At 38.1% G+C, this 23,018-nt stretch overlaps 2 protein-coding genes across 4 annotated transcripts in view; both read left to right on the forward strand.

The window, feature by feature from the left end:
- Positions 1-40: 40 nt before the first annotated feature.
- Positions 41-5,644, forward strand: lactb2 (lactamase, beta 2). Of its 2 annotated transcripts, none has more exons than XM_041803680.1 (8): positions 41-72; positions 151-290; positions 749-912; positions 2,616-2,736; positions 2,874-3,052; positions 3,234-3,382; positions 5,245-5,332; positions 5,563-5,644. In XM_041803680.1, exons 2-8 carry the CDS (start codon positions 169-171, stop codon positions 5,604-5,606), a joined length of 867 nt encoding a protein of 288 aa, XP_041659614.1. In that variant the 5' UTR covers positions 41-72; positions 151-168; the 3' UTR covers positions 5,607-5,644. The 2 variants fall into 2 exon arrangements, with proteins under 2 accessions (XP_041659614.1, XP_041659615.1); XM_041803681.1 differs by having other exon boundaries at positions 49-72; positions 168-290.
- A 6,588-nt stretch (positions 5,645-12,232) lies between these two features.
- The window catches only part of LOC121519607 (nuclear receptor coactivator 2-like), a 121,761-nt gene continuing 110,975 nt past the window's right edge, over positions 12,233-23,018 (forward strand). For both annotated transcript variants that reach the window (XM_041802378.1, XM_041802380.1), the window contains exon 1: positions 12,233-12,320. The gene's annotated coding sequence lies outside the window, so the exon portion shown is untranslated. The remainder of the gene's footprint in view (positions 12,321-23,018) is intronic.

Below are 23,018 nucleotides of genomic sequence, written 5' to 3' on the forward strand. Positions count from 1 at the left end.
ACGACATTGTTGTAAGGTGACTTTTATTTTGAAGGCTGTGTTGGGAGATACCGGAAGTAAACATCGGAAACGGTGAGATTCCGAAGCATATCCTGTGTTTTTGGTTAATTTGTTGGACTTTAACCTCCGTATGTTCTCTTACTTGCTCAGATTTGATCATATTTCAGTATGAGCGCCATTCTTCCTCGGATAGAGCAGCTGTCCGCCAGGGTGGTCCGGGTTTTGGGCTGTAACCCGGGACCGATGACCCTGCAGGGAACCAACACTTACCTGGTCGGCACCGGGGAAAGGTGACACTTGCCGTGGGCATTTCTCATGTTTCTGTATGAAGCTTATTCAGTGAAATATGTCTCTTCAGAATATCTGTGCCAGGAAAAGAATAACAGCATATAGACGACAGTACGCTAGCATAGATGGGAAAGGACGCCATGCCAAATACCGTTCATAAATATCTATATTTAAGGTTTCTTTACTTGTTGGGTTAGATACGCTGATTATAGATAAGTGATGATCATCTAAAGAGGATAATCAGGAGTTGAATGTCATTTCGGCATGTGCAACAAATGCATTAAATTGTTGTTAGTGAATTATAATAAATAAGTAATTTAATTTAGGGAAGTACACAGCATAAAGATACCTAACTACTAAAAACAAATTATCCTGGTATGAAGGGTTTATACATCCAGATGTGTGCAGCTGCATGTATGCAGCAGGATTTAAACCTCTGATTTTAAATTCTGTATTCCAGGAGAGTGCTCATAGACACCGGAGAACCTGCTGTTCCTGAATACATCAACAACCTGAAACAGGCACTGAAGCAGTTTAGGACCAGCATCCAGGAGATCATCGTCACCCACTGGCATCACGACCACACAGGCGGCGTGGAGGACATCTGCAGGGACATCTTTGGTGGTCGGTACATAGGTGGTCATAGTATCACCTGTAGATCTGCAGAAACAGGAAGTTTGATTAAATCTGTGTTGCTCAACCAAAGAGCCAAAATGTTGAAAGATACCTTTGCAAGAGCCACAATCCAAGTGGTGAAATGTGTCGATTAAACTGAGTTAAACCTGGCAAAATAGGTAAGAAAGCTGAAAAAAAGTGGCCAGAAATGGGTGAACGGGGGTAAAATATGCTGAAGACAAAACTGGGCGAAAAGTGATAAAAAATGTGGAAAAATAGTGGCCGAAATGGGTGAGACATGACACACACAAAAAAAATGGCTTACAGGTGGCAAAAATGTACCTAAAAAAGCTTTAACTAAAATTGGCAAAAAGCAGCATCAAGGTGTGGAAAATGAGTGAAAAATAACTAAAATGGCAAAAAGGTGGGTAAAATCAGTGAAAAATAACTAAAATTGGCAAAAAGGTGTGGAAAATGAGTGAAAAATAACTAAAATGGCAAAAAGGTGGGGAAAATGAGTGAAAAATAACTAAAATGGCAAAAAAATAGCATTAAAGTGGGGGGGAAATGAGTGAAAAATCACATGGCAAAAAGGTGTGGAAAATGAGTGAAAAATAACTAAAATTGGCAAAAAATAGCAAAAAGGTGGGGGGAAAATGAGTGAAAAATAACTAAAATTGGCAAAGAGGTGGGGAAAATGAGTGAAAAATAACTAAAATTGGCAAAAAGGTGTGGAAAATGAGTGAAAAATAACTAAAATTGGCAAAAAGGTGGGGAAATCAGTGAAAAATAACTAAAATTGCCAAAAAATAGCAAAAAGGTGGGGGGGAAATGAATGAAAAATAACTAAAATTGGCAAAGAGGTGGGGAAAATGAGTGAAAAATAACTAAAATGGCAAAAAGGTGTGGAAAATGAGTGAAAAATAACTAAAATGGCAAAAAGGTGGGTAAAATCAGTGAAAAATAATTAAAATTGGCAAAAAAAAGCATAAAAGTGGGGGGAAATGAGTGAAAAATCACATGGCAAAAAGGTGTGGAAAATGAGTGAAAAATAACTAAAATGGCAAAAAGGTGTGGAAAATGAGTGAAAAATAACTAAAATTGGCAAAAAGGTGGGGAAATCAGTGAAAAATAACTAAAATTGCCAAAAAATAGCAAAAAGGTGGGGGGGAGAATGAATGAGAAATAACTAAAATTGGCAAAAAGTAGCAAAAAGGTGGGGGGGGAATGAATGAAAAATAACTAAAATTTGCAAAAAGTAGCAAAAAGGTGGGGGAAAATGGGAAAAAGTGACATGTAATGGCAAGAGCCACCTTAAATGGGCAAAAAAGGGAAAAAAATGCAATTTGCAAAAAAGCAATCTAAAAGGCAAAAACTGGTGAAAAGGGTAAAAATGGGATTCAAATGGTAAAAAGGGGGAAAAAAGGGCAAAAACTGCAAATAAGTGCAATAGAAATATACAGAGAAAAAATAAAGGTTGATGACTGAGTTTGACAATTTAAGCTGAATTTACAAGTGTGGGAAACAAACTGCAAAGGATAATTCTGAGGTTAAAGTTTCATTTTTTTATTGTTTTCTGGGGGAATAATATTTCAAATTAATACATAAAAGAGCCACAAATCCTCACAAAAAAGGCCACATGTGGCTCCAGAGCCACACGTTGAGTATCACTGGATTTAATCATTCATAAATCTGTTTTCTTCTTTTTGCAGGTTCTGATGTCCGAGTCAGCAAACTTCCTCGCTCCAGTAATGTCAGAGAGACAGCCGGAAACAAAAGCTATACTTACCTAAAGGACGGAGATCTGGTCCAGACGGAGGGGGCCACGCTAAGGTGAGCTCTCTTCATCTGTAGAGAGCTTTATCATCTGCAGGGACTTTCACTAGCTGACACTTTTAGAAGATAAGCATGCTAAAATGATCATTTAGTCCGTTATTTGATCATAGAACCATGTTTGTTTCCTTTCCCAGAGTGCTGTTCACCCCCGGTCACACTGACGACCACATGGCGCTGCTGCTGGAGGAGGAGCAGGCGCTGTTCTCAGGTGACTGCATCCTGGGTGAAGGTACAGCCGTGTTTGAGGATCTCTACGACTACATGAAGTCTTTAAAGATCCTGCTGGACTCTAAGGCAGACCTCATCTATCCTGGTGAGTCTGAGCCTGGACTAGTGTATCTAGTCCACTCCTTTATATTCTGTCTAATGGTTCAAGCCTAAATGTTTAATGTACTTGTGTATTGGAGGCTTCGGCTAGTGACCATAAGTTGGTGTGATAATTTCATGTGAAAATGTTCAGATAGTGAACAAAAACTGTGCCCCTCTCTGTGCAGGTCACGGCCCTGTGGTTCAGGATGCAGGCTCTAAGATCAGGTACTACATCAGCCATCGGGACCAGAGAGAGCAGCAGATCCTGGCGGCCATTCAGGACGGAGCAGGAAGGCCATTCTCCTCGATGGAGCTGGTCAAGATCGTCTATAAGGTCAGGACTACAACTCCTGTTTGTCTGATCATGAAATTAAGGTTTTATTTGTTCAGGGAATTCTACCAAAACCAAGCAATAAAGAGGACTTACCCAAATCAAATCTCAACACTTCTAGATATACCTGTTTAGATGGAGATGCATGTAAATCTACTAAATAAATCATTCTTTAAACCAGTGGTTCTCAAAGTGGGGGTCACGAGGCACTGAGAGGGGGTCGCCAGATGCCTTAAAAAACAATGGATATTTTTAAAATGATTTCAAACTTTATATTTTCCCCATTTTTATGAAAATATATACGTGAAATCAGTTACATGTAATTGAAAACGTGGCCATTTGGTGAGATTTACGCTGAAATCAAAGTTATTAAAAAGCAGGTCTGCACAGTTCAAACTGCTGTGTGGTTCTGATATTAAAACTATATATTTGTGCCACATTTTAACAGCTTTGCCCACCCAATTTTGCCATTTTAGAAAATTTGAACACATTTGTGCTACTTTGAATGAAAATTTGTCAATTTTAAACCCTTTCCATCACTTTTTCTCTGCCTTTTTTGTCACATCTGAACCACTTTCTCCCTACTGTGCCTCTATTGACCATTTTTTGCTATCATTGTAACCACATTTCACTATTTGTTATGCCCATTTTTACCAGTTTAACCCATTTCTGCCACTCTGCTTATTACTCTGCCTTAGTCAACCCATTTTCACCAGTGTAAACCACTTGTTTTCACTTTTAAATCCCATTCCACCAAATAGTCCACCTTTAATCCCATTTCTGCCACCTTTCAGTTCTCTTTTACCACTTTATCTGCCTGTTTTTGCCACTTAAACCAATTTATGCCTTCTTCTTCACCTTTTTGGAAACACTTTTTAACCGCTTGTCCTATCCAATTTTGCAACTATTATTTGCCACTTATCATTGATTTTTGCACAATTTTGACCCACTTTTGCCCCTAATATTGCAATATTTTAACCTGTTTTCTTCACGTTTCCCACAAATCTTTGCCGATTTTAACACATTTGTGCCACTCTAAGACAATTTTTGTGAATCTAAACCCTTTCCACCACTTTTTTTCTGCCTGTTTTTACCGCTTCTAAACCAATTCTTGCCACTTTCGACCTGTTGTTGCCTCTGTTGACCCATTATTGCCACTATTTACCCCTTTTTACACCCATTTATTCCCATTTTAACCCCATTTCACTATTTGGTATGCCCAGTTTTGCCAGTCGAAACAATTTTTACCACTTTAACCCATTTCTGCCACTTTTTAATCCCCTTTTTATCCATTTTTATTCCTGTTTCTGCCACTTTAACCCACTTTATTTTTTTTTCTAATTTTTTTTTCTTCTAACCCATTTTTGTCACTTTTAAAATCCCATTTCACCAACTTTTCCACCAATTTATAACCATTTTTTAATTTCTGTTTTTAAGAAAATGAGTTTACATTTTTAACAAGGCTATATACTACAACACAAATAAATTAAAAAAAAAAGATATTTGTGATATTTTGTTGCTTTGATAAGAGTGGTTTTAATTCAGATTAAATAGAAAATATGGTTTTGCTCAACTCCATGGTCCTCCAGTTTGGCTGGGCCCAGAAAGCTCTCCCCTTTGTCCCCCCTTATAGACAGCCTGTACCTTCAGGTACAGTGGTGATCCCCAGTCTCTGGCACCTTTATTTCAGGGCTGAAAAGGTTGTGAAATCCTGCTTTAAACAATATCGCTTTTGTGTTTTTGTATGCAGGCAGAAAAAGCTGAATTATTGTATTTGTGTGACTTAAACTGGACTTTCAAAAGAGATGTCAACAGTTAAGACTGAACAAAAAAATACCAATATTTTCTAATCGTTTTTGTTCCAGGACACTCCTGAAAACCTTTATCAGGCAGCCAATGTGAACCTGGTTCATCATTTAAAGAAACTGGAGAAGGAAGGGAAGATCAGCCTGGGTACGTCATCTCTTTATGCCACTGCAAGAAATACTGGGAGAATTTCAGAGCACCAGATATAAACTTGATCATATTTGTTCAATCAGGGAAGACATATTTGCTCTGCATAATTGTGATGTAGGGTTAGGGTAGGAATTTATGAAAGTAGTCGTGACGTTTTAGCTAAGCTGAATACTATTTCCTCTCACATTCTGATAGAAAAATCTAAATTATACTGTTTTTCTCCTCAGTGAATGAGTCTCCACAGAGCATCAGATGGAGGAGTAACCTGTGATGTCCATGGAGGCCATAAATAAATCAGCTCTTATTGATCATTTGGTGATTTAAACTAATCAAAAATGATCAACTTTGGATAGAATATGAACTGATCAATGCCTGTGATTGGAGAAGGTGTTGAGGAATCAGGGGTTGGTGGTCAAACATGTTGCCTTGAAAGCCTCCCGACTGGGATAAAACTGAATTAAACCAGCTGTGAGAATTTATAGGCCATTGCTGCTCTCTGTGTTGAAGTCTACCAAGGTCGAGTTTTGTTTGACGGCAGGCTGCAGCAGAATGGAAAATGTAGGTTTGATAAACCACAATATAAACATATCTTTAATGCATGCATTAAATGTCAAAATGTTGTCAACTCTTGCACCAAGAACAGCTTCTGCAGGTTATGGGATAGTCATAGACACTTACTGGAAACACAGCTGAAAACCAGCCAATGTGCAAGTGAAATAATACTGAACAATGGCGTGATTTGTGACTGCAATTATGATATAATCCATAAATGGCATCATGAGTCTCCTTGCTCGGTTATTGATGAAAATGCAGAGAATAACGACAGTTTTGAAGCGTGTATTTCTCAACTCAAAACAAACAAATATTAAAGAGCATTACAAAATACAAAACCTGAAGTTTTTACACGACTGCTTTCAAAATAAAACATTTTCCAAATTAAAGTGATTCTTTTTTGAAAATAACTTCTAAAAAGTACTATAGTGGCACTATTGTAAGCCTAAAGGCCTTTCTGCAGGCATTTTTGTAAACCTTTCAAGTGCTACTGATGACAAAAATAACCAGCCTTTAATGCAGCTGTGTAACGGCCCAACCTGACGTGCAGCTCTAATTAGCATCGCTACCGACAATCTGCTAGATTATTTTCAACATTAGCATCATATCAGCCCTGATTTTCACACTTTGTGAAACTTTAAATACATGGTTTGTTATTCGGTCCAAGCCTTCCCTGATTCTTTAGTGCAGGGGTGTCAAACTCAAGGCCCAGGGGCCAAATCCGGCCCATGGCACAGTTATACCTGGCCCACCAGATCATATATTTTTATTATAACTGGCCCACCAGTATGAGGTCTGCAGATTTCCTCCAGTATAAAACTGTAAACTTAACCTGGATGATTTATAATATCCTTGCCGAGTCATAAAAATCAGAAGTAAACAGTAAAAATAATAAGATAACTTTGACTTTTATCTATTTTTTTACCTTTAAAACTCACGATTTTGAATTTTATTTTATATTTTGAGTTTTAAAACTCATGATTTTGACTTTAATCTAATTTTTGACTGTTAAAAATTATGGTTTCAGTATTCTATCTAATATTTTGCCTTTTAAAACCAGTATTTTGACTTTAAATGTCATGTTTTTACCTTTAAAACTTAAAAATTTGACTTTAATCTCAGATGTTGAGTTTTTAAATTATCATGTTGACCTTTTAATCTCAAAATCATTTAAGTTGACACTCAGTGGTTAAATATTGACCCTGCTAGGCCCTCAGGTTAGACCCAAATTCAGAATCCGGCCCCTGCTGTGACTGAGTTTGACACCCCTGCTTTAGTGGGTAAAGGTTTGCCAACAGATATATGGAACCAGATCAATATATGCAGTGATTTTCAAGTAGACGTTTGATATCTAGGAAATTAGAATCTGATGGTGCTCTGCTGTCATATTTTAAAAATATGAAGCCACAGATCATCAGCATGAAAAGATGTTTGATTAGTGAATTTAACTTGTAGTTCTCAACTGGTGCGTCTGAACCCAAAAGTTTGTTGCAAAGCTCTTTTAGTGGGTCGCAGATGCCAGGAGGAAAGTGCAGCAAAAAGTCTTAAGCATATGGAAGCTTTGAGTGGACATACAGTAAATTCAAATGTTTATTTTTTAGGTTTTCCTATGATGACAAGTACATTTCAATGTTTTCCCCAAGATTTATTCTTATTTTTCTCCTTTGCTTTGGCAGGTTTTTCTAAGATAATGGGGACACTCCTGGAAAAAATTCCCATGCTGCCTCAGGCAGATGGAGTAAAATAAGATGCATGCATGCTTTTTAAACATGCTTGTTTGTCAGGTCTCTTTGTTTGTTATAATTTTTCTACTTGGGGTCCAAACCAGTGTTAAATTTGGAAGCTATTTTTACTTTTAGTCTTAGTTTTAGTCTTTAAATGAAATGGATTTAAGTTTTAGTCACATTTTAGTAATTTCTATCCTTTTTAGTTTTAGTCTAGTTTTAGTCAACGAAAACTCAAAACATTTTAGTCTAGTTTTAGTCCATAAAAAGTCCGATTTTAGTCTTTACTTTTAGTCCAGGCATTTATTTTCTTGCCCAAATCTGCTACCAAATCATGTTTGTGTGTTCTCTGCACTCTGCCAAACCTGGGGTCCCTGTTTCTACAGCTGAGAGACAGAATAGATACAGATGCATTGTTTTATAACAGATTCACCCACAGTGGAGAAATATCACGGATTTTGAATGTCCAACAAAAACGACATTACATTTTAGTCTGGTTTTAGTCATCTTGATGAAAACTAAACTTAGTTTTTGTCAGTTTTAGTCATCACAGATCTATTTTTGTTTGTCTTAGTCTAGTTTTTGTCGTGGAAAAAAGGCTGTCGACGAATATTTTTAGTTATAGTTTTAGCTGACAAAATTAACACTGTTGTTCTGCCTCTCAGCTGTAGAAAGCAGGGACCCCAGGTTTGTGGAGTGCAGGGAACACACTACAATGACTTGATACCAGATTTAGGCAAGAAAATAAATGCTTGGACTAAAAGTAAAGAATAAAATGTGAGGACTTTTTATGGGCTAAAACTAGACTAAAACTAAACGGATAGAAATGACTAAAATGTGACTAAAACTAAACATGCATTTTGTCTAAAGACTAAGACTAAAATTGAAAATAGCTGCCAGAATTAACACTGGTCCAAACTGTGACATTTGATTTAATAATTGAGAGTAGTTGGAAATTTTTATAATTTGGGTTGCACTTTCTCTTAAGGGAGTGGCGGTGAATCCTAAAACCTGACCAGTTGAGAACCACAGATTTAAACCTTTTTGATACACAACACAGTTTTCAAGATGAGAAAGCTGACCATGGTTTGAGACAAAATTTACTGCTAGTCCGCTTTAAACTTAAACGCTACAGAAGTATGCCAAACAATATTACACGCTTAATGTTGCCTTCATGTCAGGCCTGTTTTAATAAGCTGGTGTGATTTCTAAAAAGGCGTGTGAAAAACTTGTTAGGATGTTGTGGCTAAAATGCACATTTGTTTAGATCTGTTTCCAGATTGTGTAAATATAATTAAGACCAGCATTCAGACTATTTTTTAACAATCTGTAGTGAAGTTTGTGATTTAGTTTCTTTTCCTATTATCATAAATTGCAGCACTTGCTCACAAAATATCACCACAGTTTTGTCACTAGATGGCGGTGTCTGCTAATGTTTGCAAATAAACAGCAACTAAAGCAAAGCTTTACAAGGTTTACAAACATATACAGCGGTGTTGAAATGACATGTTAAGATTGTAAATGTGTATTTGAAAAGGTGAATAATAAATAGTGAATGATTTTCAGTATTCTGTGAGGTGCTGTTTTATTTCTGGTTATTACTAGAATTTTTGGGGTTCTGGTAGGCCCTCTGTCTGCTGGCAGAGGGCTGGCTGCTGTCTGGCATGTCATTCCCTTCTGTTTCTAACCCATCCACTGTCCTACCTGAATAAAGGCACATAGAAAAAACAGAAATCTTAAAGAAAGCAAACTTTATTTCATTATTTGAATATACTGAGGGATGAACATTTATTAATCATCTACATAAAAAAAAACATGAATGATCTCAGCTCCTGAACTTTCGTTTTGTGGTTGACCTTTTCCCAGGCCTCTCCTTTTCAATGACAGCTCTTTTTGAACCTGATATCAGGATGTTTTATCTATGATGACAAACATTCTCTAAAGCCTGTATAAGTTTATCTTTAAACCTTCATAACTGAAAAGTTGGGACGTTTTGTAAAATGTGAATAAAAACAGAAAACTGATATGCAAATCCATCTCAACTGATACTCAGTTGAAAACAGCACAAGGAAAGATATTTGATATTCAGACTGACTAACTTTATTGTTTCATTTTGGATATACATATTCTAAATTTGATGCTCACAAGATATTCCAAAGATATCTCAAGATATGGTCAAAAAAGTTTGTTTAGATTCTGTTTGTTGAGGCACTAGTTTTGATGCACAGGGCCAGGTAGTAGTTTGGTTAGGCACACACTCACATGTAGGTTTTGTTATTTTTTTAGTCACACTAGGTTTAGGGGTGCTGTTCTTTTGTTTAGATTTAGTCAGTGTAGGTAGTTAGGAGTTATGTTCAGTTTGTATCACCAGTTAGTTCGTTTTAAAACACTAGTTTAGATTCTGTTTTATTTGGTTATTAGTTGAACAGCACTCTGCGGTCCTTTCATTTTGCCTCACTTTTGTTAAGCACAATTCTACTTTTGTAATAAATACCTTTAATTTACCAACCACATCTGGTTTTATGTTACTTCCTTTTACCCACAACGAGCTGATCGTAACACTCTACATAATATGCCATACACTTTCTATGAGAGACATGTCTGGACCATGCGCTGGCCGGTCTAGGCCCCGCCCTCTTTCACTGTGAAGCCATGTTGTTGTAAATCATGCAGATTGTTAAACTTGCAAAGCAGATGGATACGCCCATTTCCTTGTTTTTCACTTCCGAATCCATCTTGCAAAGCTCCCATCTGAACCGTTTGGGCCCGGTTAGACAGTGACGGGGCCAATCAACGATGAGGGGGCGGTACTTTCAGGCGCAGCAGAGTCGTGACGTCAACAAGCAGCAGCTGGTGCAGTTATGGCGGAAGAGCTTAGCGTGGATGCTGATAAAGCGCCAGTTTTATCAGAACTTGACAAAATTCGTTCGTTAAAAGAAGAACAAAGAACAGCAGTGAGTTGTTTTCTTTTTAAAAATGACAAAGTCGAGTACTTACATGTCTATAGTCGCCACGTTTCACCTTATTCCTCAGTAGCTGCGTACGTGCAGCTTGATAGCGGCTATGTCACCTGTTTTGTTGCTCTGATTGGCCCGTAGAGATGTGACAGACAGAACGTTCATATGACAGAGTATTAGGGCCACAAAAAAAAAAAATACAAGTATTACCTTTTTTTTACATTACGAGAATAAAGTCATAATATTATGAGAGAAAAATTGTAATATTAGGAGAATAAAATATCACAAGAAAAAAAGTCTGCTGGGGCGCCGCCTTCATTACAATGAGCAATGTTGAGCATCTTGTGAAGCTATATTTCAGTATCTGTTTCACAAATAAGGAAATACTTCATCTTTGGCACATCAGCATCAAATTATTATCAGAATCAGGACAGTACTCTGTCGAAGATCTGCACAGACTGTCTTTCTTGTAATACTTTATTCTCATAATATTCTGACTTTATTCTCCTAACATTACGACTTTATTCCCGTAATATTACAACTTTATTCTCGTAACATTACGACTTTTTCAAAAAAAAATTTAATTCTTTTTTTCAAAGCCTCTGCCTTTTCTCAAACGTTTCCTATTGAAGCTTTCCTTGGCTGCCAGGTTAGCAGATTGTCTCTTGGCATTTATTCACTGGAATAAGCAGAGACTTTCCTTAAAAAAAACAGGTTTGGATGAAGGCATATGTTGCTCAAAAATCTATTTTTTAGCTCTCAGTATTTTAGGATTTGCAGATGTGCTAGTGATGCCATGGGCACTAGCATCAAATTCAGCCTGCTTGTACATTTAAAAAAATGGAAGGGAAGTTAGCTAACCACTGTTTTCTGCTTTTATTTACATATTACACAGCGTCCCACTTTTGGGGGAATTTGGTGTTGAAACTAAATGCTTTCTAGGAATCTGATGTTATCAGAGGTTTTTCTCTTAATAGGCACAAAGATTTGCTTTTGTCTGATCAAATTTCTCCTCATACACTACTCATTTTGGGTCTGAGAAGCAACTTTAGTGGAAGCAGTTTTATGGGAAGAACAGATCAGGCCTCTGTGTTTAAAATAAACAGTGCTGAACTTCGACATAGTGCCACAGAAACGCAGCAGACTACAGATATGTATCATTAGGAGAATGCACTTTGTACACATAAACCTGGGAAAATGTATGCAAATGATAGTGGGGCACAAAATTAAATGACGACAATAACAGCTACACAGTAAGAGGGTAAAGGCGGTAAAAAGATCGCTGAAATACCTTTAAATAATGGGAGGTTATGGATGTTAGAGTGCCCATGAGGTTGACTTGGTTCTGTTCGCTGAGGTCTTTTAGGTTCTGTTAACTTAGCTGAGGTTGTCTTGGTTCTATTCGGTGTTTTAGTCAATGTTTTCTTGGTTTTGTTCAGTGCTTTAGCGGAGGTTATCTCGGTTCCGTTCGGTGTTTTAGCGGAGGTCGTCGAGGTTAAAAGGCTGCCATCAGTTCGTGTTAGGTGGAAGGAGAGAGAGTGGTAGAGAGGCACCCGTTCTGCATTGTGCTAATGAGATGAGTGGAGGTGGTGGAGAGGGAGGAGAGGAGGGGGGTCTACACGTAAAGATAAACAGCCGAGGAGCCTCTGAGCCACAGGAACATGGCGGCTCCGGCCCTGGACGCCGCTGCCGCTCAGTCCCGCTGACCGACGCATCCGGCACCGCACGCACTCACGGCTCCACAACTCTCAGGTAAGTTTCCTGTCATTCTCCCGGTCCCCCGCCCCCTAATACTCATCACATCCCGGCCCCCCCGAGAAAATAAATTAATGTGGGAGCTTGTGTGAAGTGACAGCCCTAGTTTATATCGAGGTTATCTCACTTCATGCGCGCGACATAACCGTTATGACATTTCGAACGTTGTTTCCTCTCTACATCTCAGCGCGTGACATGACCGTTATGACATTTGTACGGTTTCGTGAAAACGCGTAACTGTATTAACGAGGGAAGTCCTGAAATTAACGTTCAATTGGATCGGTATTTATCGAGCAGGTTGTCTTCTATTTTCGTGCCCGGCGTTGTAGCCTCTTCAACTAACAGTGAGGGACACTTGACGGTGGAATTGGCAGCTACGACCGTGTATTTCGGCGAAATTCTCGCTTTAACACGGTTCAAATATGCTACTTTTCGCCGGTGTTGCGGTTCAACCAGTGACGTGTTAGATGTTGACTTTCAGCCGAATGTGTCTGTGGCTGTCGTTGGACTGAAATTCGTGAGGACGTAAAGTGTCCCCATTTTGTCAAAAATACTAATAGGATATGTCTTTAACGGAAACGAAAACAAAAGGGCAATGGCCAGGACAATTTATAATATTTGTTGTAACGACGACAACTCGGACGCGTTCGACTGGAAGTCGCCAGCCAACACGGTCGCTCTTTAAACCGCAACACCGGTTGTCTGTCAAAATCCGCCGTTAGGTCTCAAGTCTTGTGGGAAAATAAGTAAATGCTGATGTGTTGCTGTTTGTTTAACGTGTTCAAACAGTGTTTTAAAACTGCACAAATATCCTAAACGGGACTTTGCTGTTTAACTTTAACAGTTAGCTGTTAAACCCCCCTTCCTGATCAGCACAGGCGACCAACTGAAGGCTTATTTGAACCGTGAAATCCTGCGTTAGCAACAATCTTGTTCCGTCTTTTTTCGGTGTTAGACGTTAATGTTTCGACCCTAAAATTAAAGCTGTATTTAATATTGAAGGTATTTATGTGACCGAGGTTGACAAATAGTAGTTTTACAGTAAATCATTTGACTTATTCCCGGTTGATATTGCTCGCACTTCCTCAACTACACAGACGCTTTAAGTGGGAGAAGGTTGCCCACAGTACTTCCGTTGTAAAACTTCAAAATAAAACTTAGATTTTGTTTTCTTTTTTAAGTTAGTCATATTAGTTATTGTTCAGTAAAAATTAACTTGCTGATCGAATAGTAGTTTGAATTTTCACTTTGTGATAGGGTTTGCTATTATGTTTAAAGAAGCTGTAGCAGTTTGTGATTGTTCTATTGGTTTATAAAGCTACAATTTAGTCAACAAAATAATGTTTGGGTGATTATTTAAAGAAAATGGTAAAAATTCTTGGCTAAAATAGCTCAAATTTGAATATGTTTTATGTCACATTTGTCTTTTTTATCAGTAAAAGAAGCGTATTTGAATTTTTCATAAATCCTGACCCATTTAAGGTCAGTTTTTATTGGATGTGAGACTATTTAATCACCTTTTACCTATGTTGGTAGTGGCTGATGGAATAATTAAGAAGACAGGCAACAAATAAACAGAAATAATGGCAACTTTTCTCAATCTCAACCCTCTTGGCATTTTGTATTCTGCAATTTCAATTTTCCACATTGGGTTCTTACAGTATTTAACCAAAGTTTAGGACAGTTTTTGAAGGCTATGTACAGATGCTGCATTCAGTAGAGTAGTATCAGATCCAGTTTGAATTTCATTTTTAAATTGTCTTATTGTGAAGAGGAACTCGATCAACTTCTGGTTCTGTTTTTGCTAACTCTTGTCACCTTGATGCAGTGCATTAATCAGCCTTCATGCATCCCTAAAAGTACAGTGAAACAGACGAAAATTAATTTGGTCTGAGAAAAGAGGGCATTTTTAAAAATCAAAACATTAACCCTTTAACACATTCAAATGAAAGCAAGTCAACGAGTAGGAATTCTGTAGGTTAAAGTACTAATGCTCAGTGAAAGCAGTTAGAACCAGTGAAATGCTTTTTGACTTCAAGATAATCTGTTTGGATCTAAATTGGAAATGATCATGCTAGTTATGTAATTCAATTTAGGAACATTAATTTTCTAAGTAAAAATGAAATGAGACTGATTCCTGTTCGATACCACAGCAACAAAAATACAAGTCCTGGATGCCAAACACTGGGCGGTTCATTGTTCGTTATGATCAACATTTGTGGACAAACAGTTGCACACTATTCCTGGCACTTCAGCAGTTCCAACCATTTTTTTCAAGTGCTGCATATTTCTGTGATTTACACCGTCCATTCTCCCTTTTGGCAAAAAAAATATAATTAACGACTCAAATCTTTTCAAGAGGGCAACTGGACTTGACTGAGATTCTTGAAGACGTTTCGCCTCTCCTCCAAAAGGCGTCTTCAGTTCTGCCCTCTCCACAACCATGAACTTGTTCTTAAAGTTAATTTGAGAAATCCACGTCATAATGAGCACATAGAAAGGCCTCTTGTATGCCCATGTAAGGGCATGAGGCTGCAGGGCTGTGTGCAAATACAGAGGGCACAAAAGAGTGAGGAGAAGCAACAAGACATCAGTCATGCCCAGTAGATGAAGTGAATGAAACCCAAAAGGATTCTTTCAATGATGCATTTAGAATCAGTAGCAGATTTTAAATACACACTACAGACCGATAAATCAGGAGATATCACTCCGACAGAAACAACATGCATCATGCTGTAACAAAAGGATGCATTCCAGATGAATTAAAAAATCATATGATTTGATTTAAACCTTTTACATGTATTCTAAAAACAGACTAACAGTGGTACTAACAGCTAAACTTACAGCTGTGTGACGGCAGGTTTGTACTTACCTCCGCTAAGGAGGTTATGTGATCGGCAGAGTTTGTTAGTTAGTTTGTTTGTTAGCAACATAACTCAGAAAGTCATGGACGGATTTTGATGACATTTTCAGGAAATGTCAGAAATGGCATAAGGAAGAAGTGATTAGATTTTGGGACTGATCTGGATCCGGATCACCGTCTGGATCCAGGAATTTTTTAAAGGATTCTGTACTATTGGGAGATAGGGCTAATGGCGGAGGTCTGCGCTCTCAGAGTGCTTTTCTAGTATTTAAAGTGTTCAATAAAAAATCTTTCTAAAGGGCCAAGTTTATGCCTGGAATTTTACATTTCACACTAAAGATCAAACACAGCCTGGCCTTATTAAAAGCCAACCATGTTTAAGCTTTGCATTGTGCAGATTATCAAAGTATCATAAACAATGAAAATACAGTAAATATAATTACAAATTAGAGATGTACAATATTGGAATTTTGCTGTTATATGCAGATTCAAAAGAAGCTCTGTTTGCATATAGTGTAGAGCAGTGATACTCAACATGTGGCTCTTTATGTCTTAATCTGAAATATTATTCCCCCAGAAAACCTTCAAAAAAAAAACTTTTTTTGGCCATTTTTTACCATTTTTGCCACTTTTCACCTATTTCAGCTATCTTTTGCCATTAATTACCCTTTTTTGGGGCCATTTTGCAACTTCTTTTGCCACTTTTCCCCTCTTTATTCCACTGTAATCCATTTTTCGCCCCTTTTCACCATTTTTTTGCCACTTTTTGCCCATTTAAGCGACCTTTTGCCATTACATACCACTTGTTTAATTTTTTTCCAAAAATTTTTGCTGCTTCTTTTTGCCACTTTTTGCCCTTTTCCCCATTTTTTTTTTGCCTCTTTTTGTCTAAATAAGCTACCTTTTGCTGTTAGATATCACTTGTTTCCTTAATTCCAAATTTTTTGGCCTCTTCTTTTTGCCACTTTTTTCCCATTTTTGCCCTTTTTCACCATTTTTTTGTGTTATTTTTTGCCCATGTAAGCTACTTTTTGCCATTACATACCACTTGTTTCCTATTTTTTGCTCATTTTTGCTACTCATGACTGCTTTTAGCCCATCTTAGTCACTTTTCACTCATTTTTTTGCCACTTTTGGACCATTTTTGCTACTTTCTGACTATTTTTCACGTTTTCTCCCAATTTTTGCACCTTTTCATCCATCTTTGCTGCTTTTTGACCATTTTTGCCTCCTTTAACTTATTTTGATTGTACTTCATGCCATTTTTGTCACTTTTCACCACTTAGATTGTGGCTCTTTCAAAGGTATTTTTCAACAGTTTGGCTCTTTGGTTGAGCAGGGTTGAGTAACACTGCTGTAGAGCATAAAACATCTACTGCAAAACACTGTATCTGGTATTCTGACACATTTCAGGTTAAAGAAATATTGCACTGTCTGTGATTAGAATATTGCAGCAGGCCATAATGTGATTTAATCTAATTTGCGATTAATTGCCCAGCCCTAATATCAGCTGTCAAATGTGTATGAGTAAGTCTGTTTTGTTTGTAGCCAGGTACAAATCACAGATAAGAAATCTTTGGTGAACACCAGCATCTTCTCAAAACTGCAAAAGTAGGTTTTAAGCTTAAATTTCTTTTTGGAAATGGCTGTTGAATTAGGGCCATCACATCTTTGAGTTCACAGAAATCATTGTTTTGAAAAACATGGTATTTAAGAGTGTTTAGAAGTTGGAAATATCGACCTATTTACAATCTGGACGATGTTTGTGAAGACTAGAATTGACCAGTACTGTGTATCAAGGACTTAAATTTTATTGCAGTGTTATAAAGCAGTTATTTTCTATGATGCAGGTATGCTGACAGCTATTTCTTATGTACAGAAAATAATCGTTATCACCATTGCAAAGATTTTAAGTCTATTTCAATGAGCCCTAAGGTGAATGCATATCTGTGCTTTTTAAAATTCACAAAGTGAGCAAACAATAAGTCTGCACTATTCCTCCTTTTGTGTGCAGGATCAGCGTTGCATGGGAAGAGCTGCAGGGCAGTAACTTAATGTGCTGCAGAAGTTTGGAGTGAATAGAACAGCAGAGCAGTTTATTCCTTTTGTCTGACGGCGAGGTAGGCCCATGCAGGACAGGTTCAGGAATTGGTCCTTATTTGCTGTTGTGCTGGTTTGTCAGTGTTTGCTGTTGTGCTGGTATGTTACTGTAGGGAACCTGTAAGTTTGCCTACGTGACAGGTGCCATCTGACTCCTCTGGATGTGTTATCTTTGAGGGCTGGACTCAGGAGTTTTTGGCTCTTTGGAGCTTATTTGCTCTTTCCTGCACCCCAAAGTGAACTCTGAAAAGGATTGCGACATGTAGGTTGCCAGGTTCTACGTTTATCCCCCTTTAGTGAGCTATATTCTGTTCTGTTGTGTTATTTATTCATCTACACAGCTCTATCAGTGTGTAACTAAACAATTATATTTTTACTACCCCGGCTTTAAAGCACCGCGGGTGTTATTTAGCTGCTTAAATGTCTTTTCAGTGCCAAAACTACCTTACAGTGCTGCAGCAAGAGTGCAAGGAATGTATTTAAGACCAAGATCTTAACATGAGATTGGCCGCCTGCCCGGTGAGGGATTCTTAGTAGCTTGAATTCACTAAACCACGTGAGGGCTCAAATAATGCTCTGACCAATGACAACAACAGGAGCAGCAGAAACAGAAGGAGGAGGAGGAAGGGCAGAGGCTTGACTGTGCATTTCTCCAGAGCAGGTTTCCACCAGGCTTGATCCTCAGCAAGCAAATCCAAAGGGAAGAAACACAAAGGCAGACCGAGTGATGCATGAATCATTATCACAGCCCAGCTCCTTCACGCTATATCCTCTGTCTGATTAATGATCACTGGTTTCTTAGATTTGACCGCATTTTTACGAGTATTTAGCATCTGATTCAGGATAAACACAAGCATCAGAGTCCGACTGGCTGATTAACATGATTAAAAAGACTGAAGTGCACCAACCAGTCCATCACCGAGTGTCACATGCTGTTTCATTTGGCTGCTTTTTTGCAGAATAGCTGACTCCAGACACTTAATGTGCAGACAATTGTTTTAACCCTCTGGTATTCCTACAAATTGCTGCATCATTTTCCTCCTAGTGTGCAAAAAATGCACAGGGGGGTTATTACTGTAAATAAAACAGTTATATTAGTTTATTTTTAATTGTTTAATTTTTTCCTTGTTTCATCAACTTGTGCCATTAACAAAAATACCAGATACTCAATAATTGTCATATCTTTTAACCATTTAATTGCCATGTTTGTAATTTAAACAAACAACATTTTTTGATGAAAAAAAAACACAAATTGATTTTTTATTATTATTATTTTTATTTACATCTGTAGCTCCATTTCTTCCCCGCATTCCCTGCCATCTTTCTTTGAGTGATAACCCTCAATACCAAGGGAGCTCCAGGAACATCTCAAAACTGAGGGAGATAACGCCTTTAAACTCGCCCCTAAACTCAACTCTCGGGAAAATTGGGACAGCCCTAACACTTCGTGGGAACAGGCGGAACAGACCGCCCCCACAAGGCCTTTTAGCATTTAGCATTTAGCAACACAGTAGTTAAACACTTACCAAACAGATACGTCCTGTGCTGCTGCTGGTTTTATTCCCCCTCTCTCTCCAAACTATCAGGGTCAGACTCCGGGTCTAACACATATCAAAATTCGCCATAATTTACTTATTCGGACCGGTTCATTCAAAGTTTACAAGTACTAGCCTAGCAATATAGCCACATCGGAGGGGGCGGACACAAAACATTGAGTCCTGTCGCCGGCCAGCCTCAGGAAAATCGGCCAATTGGAGGAAAGCAAGTCCATGGAGCGGGGCGAGTTAAAGAGACAGCAGCGAAAACGAAGCGTTTCAGACGGAGGTTAAAACAAGGGCTTTTCAGGACGCCAGTGTGAGAAACATGAGGAGTTTTTTGAGCTGTAAACCATGTGAAGCTACTACGTGTGTATCAGAGAGATGGTGTAAAGCCTTGAAAAAAGGCATAATACCCCCACTTTAATTAATGCTGTAGCACAATAAAGCTTTTCCAAAATGTAAACCCCTTTTTCATAACACATTTATTAGCGGTCTTAACCATATGGGTGCACATTTTGAACTAAGACTTCATAGCTACATGATACTGTGCACAAATTTCAGGATGCCAGAAATTAAAGTAGAAGAAACTGAGCCAACTGTTTTGGAAAAATACAGAATAATTGTGAAAAGAGAAAAAAACGGATGAGGACTGGCTAAAACTGATTGAAAAATGGGTTGATAGTGGCAAAAATGTGTTAAGGTTGCAAAATAGTGGCATTAAAGTTGCAAAAAACAATAAAAAATTGTTAAAAAGTAACAAAGAGTGGCAAAAATGGTCAAAAGTGTGGCAAAAATAGCTGAAAAGCAGCAAAAATGGACATAAAGTTTCAAAAATAGTCAAGAAATGGCAAAAGATGGCAAAAGTTGCAAATAGACATTGCAGAATGGTCCAAAAGTGGTTAAAATGATAAATAAAAGTGTCAGAAATGGTCAAGAAAGGGCAACAACAGGATAAACCTGAGAAAAAAGTGGTTTAAAATGCTGCAAATAGATAATTTAAATGTCAGAACTCAATAGTTGACACACTATTCAGCTCTTAAAGAAATCCTGGTTCATTGTACCTTGGTTTTGGGGTCATGTTTTGGTTTTAACAGGAGAAGAGTTAGAAAAAGTTTGAATGAATATTTCTAGGTTTGTCTTACTGATTATTTTGAACTGACAGTTCAAGATTTTTCCATCTTTTGGCGCTGAAATCTTCCTCTGGGGAGCCGGTTCAGCTCAGTTGATAAGGCAGGTACCCGTATACAGAGGCTAGAGTCCTGGCACTGTTTGATACACGTCTTACCCCACTCTCGCTTCTTATATTTCCTGCGTGTGCATCCTTCTCTTTAACAGTGCTGGTCCAATGTCCGCATTCACTATGCAACTCCGACTACAGTCTGATTATCGACCCATCTTTCTTTATTGTGGAAAAACACCAAGTTCCTCCAGTGCAAAGAGAGTCTGAGTCAAGCAGAGTTAAGAGGAGCCGTGAAGTGGACTCTCTGGTGGTTGTTTTACATTTCAGGAGTCACCATGAGCCTCACTGAGTGAGTGGCGGCCAAGGAAACCACCAATACCTGATGGTACAGGAGGACATGTTGCTGGTATTTAAAGCTGGTCTGTCATTTATGCTGCAGATATTTACAGCTCATGTATCGTCTGTAAAAATCAGTGATTTTCTTCTATATGAACCTGTGCACACAGACCAGGAGAAAGACAGAAAACTTGATTTGATTACTGATGTCACCCAGATCAATGAAGTAGGTGAACAACACTACAACTATAAATCACTTCCAGTCGGCTCTGGCTGCTCTGAGGTTGTCGTCCAAATTGGATTAAAACATAATAACTTAAATCAAGATAACTCAATCACTTAATAGTTTATAAAATAATCTTTGGATAAGAGCAAATGTGGAACGGCCTGTTCTGATAGGATTTTATCAGTGGACAAATCTAAAATGTTTGTCTTAGACGCAGTCAGGAAAGCGTAGGGTCACCAGCTACATTTGTACAAGAGCCAGATTTTTCTTGAAGGGGCCCAAATCTAAATAAAACTAAATACTTTGACCCAATTAACATATTTACTTTTTTTCCCCTTCAAAAATGTAAAAAATTCTTGCTTCTGGCGGGGAGGTCAGCCTCAGTTGCCTGAACTGCAGCTGCCACTAGGGGGCGGTTGTGATGTTTTGGCTGCGTATTCATGGGGCTGGCGTGTTGTCCATCCCCGGGTTTGATGCTACAATGCTGTGATTGGTGGGAAAAATAGGCAGGAAACCAGCCTATCGTTGTGGCTGGAAAATGTAACTCTTAAGGCGCCTGAAGTGGAAAGTTGACACGGAAAATGGGCGCTTTAATCAAGAATGGACTAATGAGTGTAATCACACATCAGTTGGACTAAAATGACTGATGGATGGATTCCTGTAAAAAGGATCAAACATTAAACCGGCCTTTTAAAGCCTATATGGAGTTTTTTGAAATAACACACCACAAATACAACAACAATATTTTTCCTCTGCACATTTTCTGATTTTAAAAATCCTCTTGGGGCCGGGTGGGGAGCTGTGGTGGACCTGATGTGGCCCCCGGGCCGCCAGTGGATGATCACTGGCGTAGGACTTTGAGAATTAGACATCATAAATTCATCAATAAAATATATTAAAGAAAATGTGGAGGGACATAAGGCCAGGTTTTACATTTAAACTCAACTAAACTAAGGATTTTCTGATTAGACATCAGTTTACAAAAATTAGAAGCTTTCATGTGACTTTCCGCTCTTAAACATGATTTTCCCATTATTTTAAACAGCAGACGAAGACATAGACAAAGGTTGCATTTCAAAATAGTGCCAAACATGAAGGCTTCCTGGGAGAAAGCCCCATACATTTGTTTGTTGTTGTTTTTTTTGCCCATTTTCACCTAGAAATCCCAGAATAATGTAGAGAAACTGTACCTCTCTGTGGTGCTGTGTAGCCCAGCTCTCCTGCCGTTGCCCCTGGTATGCTCTCCTTAAGGCAGTGGTTTTCAACCTTGGAGTCATGACCCCCTTGGGGTTGCGAGACACTGAGGGGGGGTCTCTAGTTGCCCTTAAAAAAACTAAGAATATTTTTAAAAGTAAATTTTCAAAATTTCATCATTTTTTTCCCACCAATTTTAACACATTTTTACCATTTAACACCTATTTTTGTCAGTTTTAAACTCTTTCCATCACTTTTTTCTGCCTGTTTTTGCCACCTCTATACCAATTCTTGCAACTTAACCCTTTAAAGCCAATTGTATTATATTTAGTACGCAGTTTTTTGATACCTCTATCTAATCAAAATGATTAACAATTTCCTATAAAAATTTTTTGTATATAATCATATAAATGATAAAAATGCCCTCCAGTGGATTATCAGTTTCAAACAAATCCTAATATATCAAATGTGGTACAAAAAATGTATATGTGACATTAAATGGCCTTATTTATTTTTCTGGATTTCAGTTAAATAAACATCTCATTTCCTCATTTCCAAAAAATAGAATTTTCTGGCTATTATTTGAGGTATCTGGCTTTAAAGGGTTAAGCTTAATGTTGTCTCCGTTGACCCATTATTGCTACTTACCCCTTTTAACCACTTTTTACACCCATTTTAACCCCATTTCACCATTTGATATGCCCATTGTTGCTAGTTTAACCAATTTCTGCCAGTATCTGCCTATATTTTCCTTCTCAGTTAACCCATATTTACTAAATCAAAGCAATTTTAGCCACATTTTAACTCCTTTTGACCACTATTTACGCCCGTTTTTGCCACTTTAACACATTTTTGCCTTTTTTGCCATTTGTATCTAATTTTTGCCACTTCTAAACCACTTCTTCTACTTTTAAAATCCAATTTCACCATCTTTCCACTATTTTTTGCCATTATTAACCCATTGTGGCAATTTTAAAACCATTTTGAATATAAAATATGGGTCTCACAGCTTAACTTAACTACAATGGACCATGGTTTTGCTGACCTCCATGGTTCCCCAGTCTGGCTGGGCACCAGAAAGCTCTCCCATTTATCCCCCCTTATGGACGGCCTTGTCTGCACATGACTATTCCAAATTGTGCATGACTGTGTTCAGCCACCTTCAGGTACAGTGGGGGTCCCCGGTCTCTGGCACCTTTATTTTGGGGGTCGCGGGCTGAAAAGGTTGAGGACCCCCGCTGTGAGGGGAAATGAAGTC

Source organism: Cheilinus undulatus, linkage group 13 (genome assembly GCF_018320785.1).
Source record: "Cheilinus undulatus linkage group 13, ASM1832078v1, whole genome shotgun sequence".
NCBI classification, from domain to species: domain Eukaryota; kingdom Metazoa; phylum Chordata; class Actinopteri; order Labriformes; family Labridae; genus Cheilinus; species Cheilinus undulatus.